General features: G+C 39.2%; 1 protein-coding gene across 1 annotated transcript in view; it reads left to right on the plus strand.

Moving 5' to 3' along the window:
* Positions 1-245: 245 nt before the first annotated feature.
* Positions 246-12114, plus strand: part of SLC9A2 (solute carrier family 9 member A2) — a 125039-nt gene continuing 113170 nt past the window's right edge. The window contains exon 1 of the mRNA XM_066377507.1: positions 246-888. Within this exon, the coding sequence (XP_066233604.1) occupies positions 600-888 (289 nt within the window). The 5' untranslated portion in view covers positions 246-599. The remainder of the gene's footprint in view (positions 889-12114) is intronic.

Consider the following 12114-nt stretch of genomic DNA (forward strand, 5'->3'; position numbering starts at 1 on the left):
GCCACGCGTGGGTCGCGCGGGCTCCTTCCGTGGATGCACGCCCGCCCGACGCTGCGTCCGGGGCCGGGACAGCTCCGGCCACCTTGCTCCCGGTGCGGCTATTCCACACACAGCTCGCTGGCTACGGGGGTGGCGGGTCTCGGCGCGGAGTGTCCGCGACAGGGTAGCGCAGCCGCCGCCGCCGCCCCCCAGCGCTTCGCGTCGCCCGTGGGCTCCCGCAGGTGGGCTGGGCGCGGCCCAACACGGTGCTCTCGTCCTCCCGCCCCGCGGTTGGGGCTCCGCGCCCGCCCCGCCCCCGCCCCCGCCCCCGCCCGCGGGCGGCTTGGGGCAGGGCGGGCAGCTGCGGTCGCCCAGCTGGGACCAGGCATGGGCCGGTGGCCGGCGGCGGAGGGCGGCTGACTGCGGCGAGGGTGCGCGTCAGACAAGGCACTTGTGCCCGTTGGGGCGGGAACTGAGCCGGCGTGCTGCAGAGACCCCACTCTGCTGCAGGGGCGACGGCGGCGGCTGTCGCTGCCCCGTGCCGTGCGGGCCCATCCGGCGGCGCTGACGGGCACTATGCGCTGAGTGCTGGGGCGCCGAGCGTGCGGGGAGCCAAGCCCATGGAGCTGGCGGGCACCCGGCGGAGCCTGCCTGTGCAGCCACCGCGGCTACTGCTGCTGCTGTTCCTGCAGGTTGCGGGGCTGGCAGGCACCATGGCCGAGACCCTACTGGACTCTCCTAGGGCCATGGGCACCAGCTCCAGCCTGCCCAGCCCCGCGAGCGTGGTGGCTCCCGGAACGACGCCGTTCGAGGAGAGTCGGTTGCCAGTATTCACTCTGGATTACCCCCATGTGCAGATCCCCTTCGAGATCACCCTGTGGATCCTGCTGGCCTCCCTGGCCAAGATTGGTGAGCAAGCTGGACCCGCGGGGTAGGGCAGGGGAGATCCGGAGGGGACAATCAGGTTGGAGAGTTGACCTCTGAATCGCGGGCCCCTCCCCAAGGACAGGGCAGAAGGGACAGTTAGAATAACTTCTGGTCAAGAAGGACCCAGGGAGGAGCACTTTCCTAAATCGCTTTGGGTTCTTAAGTGGACATTGGCCTAGAAATAGCCTCCAAGTATTAGACCATACACACTTAGCGATTTGCTGCTTACTTCTGCCTTGTTAGCCAAGTGTGACAGCCCTCTGCCAAAGCTGAGACCTGTTTACTGTGGGAGGGTGCCACTGGGCCGAAGTGTACTGCCCTCACCTACTGGGATAGGCACAGCGAGCACCTATGCTAAAATGGTTCAAACCCTGGATGCTGGAGGGAAGAGACATGCCAGTGACACAGACCCTTTCATGCACCTGACTGATGATGTGCATGGAAGGGGACCTGGGACTCCTGAGTGCCTGCAGCTGAGACAGCAGCCTCTGGCTCCTCCCTCCTTTGGGCTGAGGCCTGACTCTCCATGAAGCCTCTTCTTAGGTGACTGAGGCCAGTGAGGTAAGATGCATATTTAAAAATAATTAACCCAATGTTCAGTCTACCTTTAACTCTTACTTGGAAATTAGAGCCTCAGTGTATTTTCTCACCTCTATCATTCCCCCCAAACTTTTATTATGATGATGGTGCTTTACATTGTTTTTACAATTATATATATATATATATATATATATATATATATATATATATATATATTATTTATTTATTGATTTTAGAGAGAGGAGAGTGTGTGTGTAAGAGAGAGAGAGAGAGAAAGGGGTGGAGTTAGGAAGCATCAACCCCTAGTTGCTGTGTACTTGCTTCTCATACGTGCCTTGACCAGGCCAGCCCAGAGTTTCCAACCAGTGACCTCAGCGTTCCATATCTCCGCTTTATCCACTCTGGCACCACAGGTCAGGATACTTTATAATTTAAATACTTTTTTTAAATCTTAAAATATGTGAACTGCTATTGCAATGATTCAAAAGTTATTAGATCAAAAGAATTTATTCATTATCTGCATTTTGTACATTTGCCCTGTGAAAGACCCTGTACTGTAAGGCTAGGCAGGTTTCTATCAAGGATTAAAAGACACATTGCCTTTCACCCTCAAGGAAATTATTGATTGGTGGAAAGATGCTGCACATGTCCTTGATCATAATATAGAAAAGAAGTAATACGGGGAGAAATTCAGATAAGATAACATAGCAGTGTAGGGAGGCAGGAATCACTTCCTCATGCAAGGAAGCATTTAATCTGGCTTTTCAAGGATGACCAGGATCCAGTCAGTTGGAGAAGAAAGAAAACCCCATTCCAGAGAGACATAAAAAGAGACATAATTGGGAGACATAATGTACAAAGCAGGCAAAAGGGATAGTTTTGGGGAGAATGGAAGTTGTGAGAAGTAAGCATGAAGGGAACCTTCCATGTCAGATTGAATTAGATTCTGTTAGTGGTGACCAAAGGTGGCATATGCTATTTAATGATTTTGCCATCTGCAATTTCCAGTGTTTTAATTCCACCTAAGAAATAAAATAAAAGGAAGTGAATTTCCCCATCGGTCAAGCCAGATATGCACATTTACATAAACTCCTTGCTTGTAATAATAATCTCAGGGGCCATCTCCTCATACATCCCTCACAGCAACCCCGCCGTGATCAAGGACAGATATTAATACTCCCACTTGGTGGAGGTGGGAACTGAAACCCAGAGCATTTATATGAGTTTTCCACAGATATACAAAGTGGGGAGCCAAATGCAAGTTCACTTCTCTTTATGAGCCCCAAGTCTGAATCACTGGAGGGGTGCTTTATGCCCTGTTTCCATTGCTGCTTCTCTGTTGCCATTTTTATTCAATTACAACTCTTTCTTCTGTTCTTCACTCCTGACTATTTTAATCTGATTAATTACATTAATAACAGCTGCAAGTAGGCACTTAAGTTCATTATGTCTAATTTTCACAACCATTCTGGGTAGGTATGATTACCTCGTGTCATATTCAAGGAAACTGAGAAATGGAGAGGCTGACTTGCTGGTGGTTGAGCCAGAATCCACCCAGGACTGTCCAATGTCTCATTGTTGTGTCTATCCTGGAGACTTGTTTGGCTGTGAAAATTCAATGAAAATGAATGTGTTAACATTCTTAGAATAATGCTGGGCATGTAGTAAACACCAAATTGTGTCATCACTAGTAGGGGAGACAGTGAGAGGGGTACCAGTGGAGGTGAAGATTTCTGTCACTCTTGTTTCCGTCTACTGTGCTGGGCTGTCTCCTGCAGTTCTCTGCTTCTCTAGGCTTGGCCTTCTCCAAGTGTTCTTATTCTGTGGCTTGCCTTTTTCTTTTTTCTTTTCTTTTCTCTTCTTCTTTCTTTTCCCTCCCTCCCTCCCTCCAACCTTTCCTTTCTTTATTTCTTTTTATTTTCTTACTCTTTTTCTGTCATGATTTCATCATCTTATATGACCTTATCATATTAATTATGTGGTGTTTTATTAAAAGACATTATGCTTGCCTGAAGTCATAGGTGTATTGATCTGCCTATTGGAAGTTTTCTTATACAGATGTGTTTCTGCTCCTTGGCACTTGCTGTTCTCTGGATCTGTCTGCCTCTTCCAGATGCTGAACTTCTCTGGCTGCTATTTCCTCTTTCCTTTCTGCATCTGGATGGCACAGTGTTGCAAACGAAGACAGGTGTTTGTATCTCCTGGCCAGAGGAGTCTAAGCAGAGAGGGATCCTGAGTAAAGACTGACATGGATAGGATGAAGTGTATAGTTCTCAGAGCAGAAAGTGTAGTTTTTGAGTCCTGAAAACTGGTACTTATGGTCTTTTCTAGATTCTTGCTGCATATAGTCTAGCCCTGTCCTGTGCTGTGCAGCTCTATTCCTAGAGGACTCTGGAGAGGCTTAGAGATTTTTGCAGCCCTGAACTTTCCATCTGGCTTTGGGGAGGACTGTCTTGGTACCATGAGACAATTGCACAATTCATTAGTAATATTCTAGCCATTTAAATTTTAAGTTTTGCAATAAAAATATAAACTCTTATTTTGGGAAATTGGCATGCTTTAATTTGCTCATTTGGGGAGGATAATAAATTGAGCCGTGCAGAAGGACATGAGGCTATGAGATAACAGAAATATTAACTCATGCAAAATGCCACAGTTTCTATTTGGGGCAGTTTTATGTCATGAACCTAGTGTACCTGAACTTACCTGCCCCAGAGATCATGGAGAAACATTGCGAGTGATTAATCTAAATAATATTAAACAGATTGCCCCAAATGGAAGTTTCTAATAACATTTGTAGAAGGTTCAAATCACTATATTGCATCCCTGAAATAATAATATTCTATATCAACTGTGGTTGAAATAGAAAAAAATATCATTCTTGACGGTGAATTCAGAATAGTTTTCTAGATTGCAACACAATATAATCTTAGAAAAATTACTATCAGAAGTGAGAAAATGCATTTTTGGCAGATTGTTGAATGAGTCAACTTAACATTTTATTGTTTTCCTGATTATTAGAGAAAATCAACTTTCTAATTATTTGGTCAGAAAAAGAAGTTCTGCAGTAATGATGAATATGAGAAGGAGGATGTGTATTTGTATGTGAAGTAGGTTAAATAAATAAAGAACAGAAAACAATTAGTACAGCTCTGAAAAGTTAAAAAATTTTTGACAAGAAACATCTTCCAATTTGATTTTTTACTTCAGTCCTCACATGTATTCTTTCATTTTGAACAGCTGATGCTTTTTTTGACAGTATCATTGCATACTTTGCTTGGTAATTTCTGTACACAGAGATGGAGTTCAACAGCCGGAAAAAAAAAATAGCCAAAGAATTAAGAAGAGGAAAACGTCTGGGATTGTTCTAAGTTTGTCTTCTCTGATTTTCTTACCTGTGAATTGGGTCAGTGGGATTTTTTCCTAAACTGAGTGAATGTAGGCATGCATCCTGCATTCAAGGTTCAGGGACAAGGCACTTGGTCCCCTGTTGTTTAAAGTATCAGACACCTTTTTTCTGTCCTCAGTGGTGCCCTAGATGCCCTTCACTTACCTTACGGTCTGTGGGCTGGCCTACTTGACATTTCCAAGTGTCAACACCCATCCTCCCCTTTTTATTTCCTTTGCCCTTCAGCTTGGGGTTAGGATGCAGAATTTTCCACTTCCCTCCATCCTGTTGTCTTGAAATTAAATAACTTGTATTATTATTTTAAGGAAATGACAAAGCAATTTGGTCTGTGAAGTACTCCTCTAGATTTGAAATATGAAACTAGAGTTTCCTTGGATAGTACCTGCCTAAATTACTCAGATCTTGATCTCTGAGGAAAACAAACAAACAAACAAACAAACAAAACAAAGACCAAAACAAAACACAAAAACTATCCTTGTCCTTTATTTGTCTCTCTGTCATATTTGGTTTCCGCTAAACATATTCACCAGTTGGTTGGTCAGATGAAACTCATGATCTTCACCTATTGTATGAATCACATCTCACTTTGTGTAGACTTCTAAAACTTGGCGTTACTGATGGCATGTGTTTGTTCCTAATAAAACTAAAGAAGAGCTCTGATTCCTTTCTGTCTGAAAGCCTCCCTCTCTTCCCATTTTTTTTTTCTATCTGCAGGATAACTTCAACAGCTTTCTCATATTTTTTCTAAGGACCAATTCAGGTGCTTGCTAGAATTTTATCACTGTACTCTATCTACCACAGAAATATTTTTGTATTTAAAAAAATAATAGCATATTATTAATCTAAAATAATATCTTACACCCAAAATATTACTTTTTGTATTGACTTTAACATACAGTATTATTTATCATTAATGGGAGAATTTATTTATTTATTTATTTATTTTTGCATAATTCTTTCACCTAGCTTGAAGCCCTAAGAGGTATACAAAAAGCTTTTTGGCCCTGGTCGGTGGCTCCATGGGTAGAGAGCATCATCCTGGTGTATGTACATTCTGGGTTCTGTTCCTGGTCAGGCACACAGTAGAAGCGACCAGCTACTTCTCCCTTCCTTCTACTCCCCTTCCCACAGCCAATGTCTTGATTGATTTGAGTGTGGCCTCAGGCACTGAGGATAGCTCCGTTGGAGCACATCAGCCTCAGGCACTAAAAATAGCTTGTTACTGGAGCATCAGCCCCAGATGGCGTTGTTGATGGATCCCAGTGGGGGCAAATGCAGGAGTGTGCCTCACTAACTTCCTTCCTTTCACCAAAAAAAAAAAAAAATAAAAATTGTATAAATTTGTTTGTTCCCTTTGGGCTTATAAAAACTTACCTGTAAAACTAAGTGAATTTGATGGTTTATATATGGATAGATTTTCACCAGTGATCAAATTCTAATTATTTGTCTTGTAATTTGGATCTGCTTTGTATTTAACTTCCTCCAATTAGCTCTTAATTTATATTAGCAATGTTTACATAGATTTGTAAGCATGCATACCAGTTTGTCTTCATTGTTACTTCTTGTATCTTTCCTTTTCTTCCAGATTGTTGTCTTTCTACTGAAATATGTTCTTTAGTGGGTACTTCAAGGAGGGCCTTTGAATGATAAATTCTCTTGGTCTTTGTCTAAAAATGCCTTAATTTTTATTATGCACTTGAATGATTATATATATAACAGGGTAGCAGTTGGGTCATTATAACTTATTAGTTGGAGCATATTATGCTGTATTTAAGGTTTTGCATTTGGTTATTCTTCTGTTTCCTCAGTGTGTCTCACTATGGATTTATTTCATTTTTCTTGTTTGAAATTTGTTGTGCTTCTCAGTTTCTTAATGCTGTTTGATGTTTTCTCCATTTTCCCATGTTATTGTCTGTGGTTAACCTACTCATTGGAATTTTCATTTTAATTATATTTTCACTTAAGCATTTTTGATCCTTTTACAAGTTAATCTGCAGTCTGTTCATGCTCTTTATTATTTAATTATAGATTTATTTTTCTTTTCATTACTTTATTTATTTAAATTGTATTAATTTTATTGGTTTTTTAGATAGTTTTGTTATTTCTAAATTTCTAGGTTGTAATTCATTTGTTCATCACATTTACTGACTTTCCCTTTTGTATATTTTTTTCATAAAATAAATTTCAGTTTTTATTGGGAGTTAGCTTCAGCCCAGGAATGTTTATTTGCTAGGATTCTATTTTCCTTAAGTAGTGAAACGTTCTTACAAAATGGTTTTTAGTGTTGTTATTGCAAGGACTTCAGGTTTCAGTGACTGGTCTTTAGAATTAGTTTTTCAATTTGGTTTTCCGATGTGATTCAAGCACTGTAAATAGAGATCTTTTACCTTCTTTTGTTGCTAAGGAGAATTATGTTGTTACTCTCATTGGTCTTACACCAGTGTGTGGTATAGACCTGGAGTTTTATACTTTCCCTACAGGTGAATTTTCCCTCTGCCTAATACCATAAAGAATTGATGTGTTTCCTTTAATTTTCCCTGGCTATAGGAAGGTTTTACTATTTATTTATTTAGAACAAAGTAGTTCTTTGATACTCAGGAGTTTAGGTCTGGGTCCTTTCTGTACTAGTTTGAAGTCAGATTTCTTGTCCTCATGTATGTGTTCAAATGCATGGAATAGGTAGTATCAATGTCTGCAATTCCGCTGGTTCTGGGGCTCGAAATTTTACCTACATCTCCCACTTTGATTTCTTTCTTATTTCAGGTTTCTAGACTTTAAAAAATTGTTGAACGTGGGTGGATGTTACTATTGTATGTGGGCAGTGAGCAGAGGGGTCTGTGTGGGTCCACACAGTGAATTTTACTTAGCACTCTTATTTATTTTTTATTGATTTAAATTTATTGTGTTTACATAGATTCAAATGTCCCACTGAATACGTCCCCCCACCCCCGTGTTCCCTCAACATCTCTCTTGCCCCCTCCCCCCCAATGCCCTCCTCCCTTCCCTCCAGGATTTGCTTTCCTGCTATTACACTGTGTTATGTGTATATAATCTCACCAATCTCTTTCCATTCTCTGATCCCATCCTCTCATTCCCTTTCCTTCTGTCCACTTTACCTCTGGTCCCTTTGATCCCACCTCTGCCTCTATTCCGTTCCTCAGTTCACATTGTTCATTGGATTCCTCAAATGAGTGAGGTCATATGATATGTTTCATTTTCTGCCTGGCTTATTTCACTTAGTATTATAGTTCCCAGGTCCATCTGTGTTGTCGCAAAAGGTAAGATTTCCTTCGTTTTCATGACCGCATAAGTATTCCATTGTATATATGTACCATGGCTTTTTATTCCACTTGTCAGCTGACTGACATGGGCTGTTTCCAGATCTTTGCTATTGTAAACAATGCCACCATAAACATGGGGGTGCATTTCTTCTTTTGAATCAGTAATATTCTTAGGATATATTTCTAAAAGTGGGATGGCTGGGTCAAAAGACAGTTCCATTTTTAACTTTTTGAGGAATCTCCATACTGTTTTCCACAGTGGCTGCACCGGTCTGCATTCCCACCAGCAGTACAAAAGGGTTCCCTTTTCTCTACACCCTCTCCAGCACTTATTCTGTGTTGTTTTGTTAATGAGTGCCATTCTGACTGATGTGAGGTGATATCTCCTTGTGGTTTTAATTTGCATTTCTCTAATGATTAGTGATGCTGAACATTTTTTTCATCTGTCTATTGGTCATCTGTATGTCCTCTTTGGAGAAGTGCCTATTCATTTATTTTGCCTATTTTTTGATTGGATTGTTTATCTTCCTGGTGTTGAGTCTTACAAGTTCTTTATAAATTTTGGTTATTAACCCCTTATCATACGTATTGTTGAATATGTTCTTCCATTGTGTAGTTTGTCTTTTTATTCTGTTCTTATTGTATTTAACTGTGCAAAAGTTTTTTAGTTTAATACAGTTCCATTTGTTTCACTTGCCCATGGAGATAAACCAGCAAATATCATATATTGCTACGAGAGATGTCTGAGAGTTTACTGCCTCTGTTTTCCTCTAGGATGCTTATGGTTTCACGACTTATGTTTAAGTCTTTTATCCATTTTGAGTTTATTTTTGTGAATGGTGTAAGTTGGTGGTCTAGTTTCATTTTGTTGAGGTAGCTGTCCAATTTACCCAACATCATTTGCTAAAGAGACTGTCTTTACTCCATTGTATGCTCTTACCTCCTTTGTCAAATATCAATTGTACTTAAAGGTGTGGGTTTATTTCCGGGTTCTCTGTTCTGTTCCATTGATCTATATGCCTGTTCTTATGCCAGTACCAGGCTGTTTTGTGTACATAACCTTGTAGTATAACTTGATATCAGGAAGTGTAATACCACTCACTTTATTCTTCTTTTTCAAGATTGCTGAGGCTATTTTTGTTATTTTTTGGTTCCATATAAATTTTTGGAATATTTGTTCTATATCTTTGAAGTATGCCATTGGTATTTTAATAGGAATTGCATTGAATTTATAAATTGCTTTGGGTAATATAGACATTTTAATGATGTTTATTCTTCCTATCCATGAACATGGTATATACTTCCACTTGTTTGTATCTTTCTTGATTTCTTTTATCAATGTTTTATAATTTTCTGAGTACAAGTCTTTAACCTCCTTGGTTAAATTTACTCCTAGGTACTTTATTTTTTGTTGTTGTTGAGATAGTGAAGGGGATTGTTTTCTTAATATCTCTTTCAGACAGTTCATTGTTAGTATATGAAAATGCCTCTGATTTTTGAATATTAATTGCCACCTTGCTGAATTCATTTATCAGGTCCAATAGATTTTTGACTGAGACTTGACGGTTTTCTATGTATAGTATCATATCATCAGCAAATACTGATAGTTTTACTTCTTATTTTCCAATTTTGATGCCTTTTATTTCTTCTTCTTGTCTGATTGCTGTGGCTAGGACTTCCAGAACTGTGTTGAATAACAGTGGTAAAAGGGGCACCCCTTCCTTGTTCCTTATCTTAAGGGAATTGCTTTTAATTTTTGCCCATTGAGTATGATGCTGGCTGTGGGTTTGTCATAGATGGCCTTTACCCTGTTGAGCTATGTTCCCTGTATTCCCACTTTGCTGAGAGATTTGATCACAAATGGGTGCTGGATTTTATCAAATGCTTTTTCTGCATTTATTGATATTATCATGTGATTTTTCTTCCTTTTTTTTATGTGATGAATCACATTGATTGATTTGCAAATTTTGTACCAGCCTTGCCTCCCCAGAATAAATCCCATTTGATCATGATGCATAATTTTTTCATGTATTCCTGGATCCGGTTTGCGAATATTTTGTTGAGAATTTTAGCATCTAAATTCATAAGTGATATTGGCCTATAGTTTTTTTTCTTTTTATTGTCTTTGTCTGATTTTGGAATCAGAATTATGCTTTCCTCATAAAAGGAACTTGGAAGTTTTACCTCCTCTTGAATTATTTGAAATAGCTTGAGAAGAATAAAAGTTCTTCTCTGAAACTTTGGTAGAATTTGCCTGTGAAGCCATCTGGCCCAGGGCTGTTGTTTGTTGGGAGTTTTTGATAACTGTTTCAATCTCATTTGTTGTAATCGGTCTGTTTAGGTTTTCTGATTTTTCCTGATTGATTTTGGAATGATTATATGTTTCAAGGAATTTGTCCATTTCACCTAGGTTTTTTTGCGTACCGTTCTTCATAGTATTTTCTTACAATCCTTTGTATTTCTGCTGTGTCAGTTTTTATTTTTCCACTCTCATTTCTAATTTTATTTAAGTCATCTCTCTTTTTTTCTTGGTGAGTCTAGTTAAAGGTTCATCAATCTTGTTTATCTTTTTAAAGAACAAGCTCGTGGTTTCATTGATCCTCTGTATTGTTTCTTTAGCCTCTATGCCATTTATTTCTGCTCTGATCTTAATTATTTCCTTCCTTCTACTAGCTCTGGGCTTTATTTGTTGTTCTTTTTCTAGTTCTTTTAGATGCGGGGTTACGTTGTTTATTTGGGCTTTTTCTTGATTCTTAAGGTATGCCTATAATGCTATGAACTTCCCTCTCAGGACTTGTTCTGCTGTATCCTATAAATTTTTACTTTTTGTATGTTTATTTTCACTTGTTTTAAGAAAATTTTTGATTTTTTTATCTCATTGTTAACCCATTAATTATTTAATAACATGTTTCCAAGTGTTTGAGTGTTTTTCATTTTTTCTATTGTAGCTGATTTCTAGTTTCATACCATTGTGATCCGAGAAGATGCTTGATATGATTTCAATCTTCTTAAATTTACTGAGATTGTTTTTTTGTCCTAAGTTGTGGTCTATCCTAGAGACTGAACCATGAGCACTTGAAAAGAATGTATATTCTGCTGCTTTAGGGTGGAAGGTTCTGAAGATGTCTATTAAATCTAGTCGATCAAGTGTGTCCTTTAAGTCTGCTGTTTCTTTGTTAATTTTTTTTCTTGAGGATCTATCCAGTGATGTTAATGGGGTATTGATATCCCCTACTATTATAGTATTGTTGTTGATCTCATCCTTTATGTTCATCAAAATCTGCTTTATATATTTAGGTGCTCCTATATTAGATGCATAGATATTTATAATGGTTATATCTTCCTGTTAGTTTGCTCCTTTTATCATTAAATTTGTCTTATTACCTTGGCAAGTCTTCACCTACCTGGTTCTCTTATTTAATTAGTAGGAGTAGGAAATCTGTATCTGTTCCATCTGTTTACTATTTCTGTAGGGATAATATGAGATACTCTGTGGGGAGGAAATAGTTTAAAATAAAGGTTTTACTCTTATAGTCAAAGAAACTTAAGCCAAAAGAAACATGTGTTTATTATATTAAAGTGATGTATAGATATGAGCATATTGCAATCCTAAATGAGGTATGCACAATTATAGGTTACTCTCTTGCAATTACATCTTTTAAATATAATTAATCATAATCGATGTACTTCCTGTAAAAAACCCTGCACATTGTTCATCGCTGTACAAGCACTTTCTAATCTTGATTTTTAAAATCCATTCTTATGTGAAGATGTGTGTATCTCTCTCTCTTCAGTAATTCCAGAGGATGACATGGCTCTCTATGTGGCTGGGACAGAATTGTATATTAAATGTGAATTTCATGTCATTACTTAATGTTGCATTCAAAAGGACTCACTTGTGAAAGACAGAAAAGAAAAATAAAATTCACCATTGTATTTAGAAAATTTACCTGAAAACGAATCAGATTACTTATGCCC

Source organism: Saccopteryx leptura, chromosome 3 (assembly GCF_036850995.1).
Source record: "Saccopteryx leptura isolate mSacLep1 chromosome 3, mSacLep1_pri_phased_curated, whole genome shotgun sequence".
Classification (NCBI taxonomy): domain Eukaryota; kingdom Metazoa; phylum Chordata; class Mammalia; order Chiroptera; family Emballonuridae; genus Saccopteryx; species Saccopteryx leptura.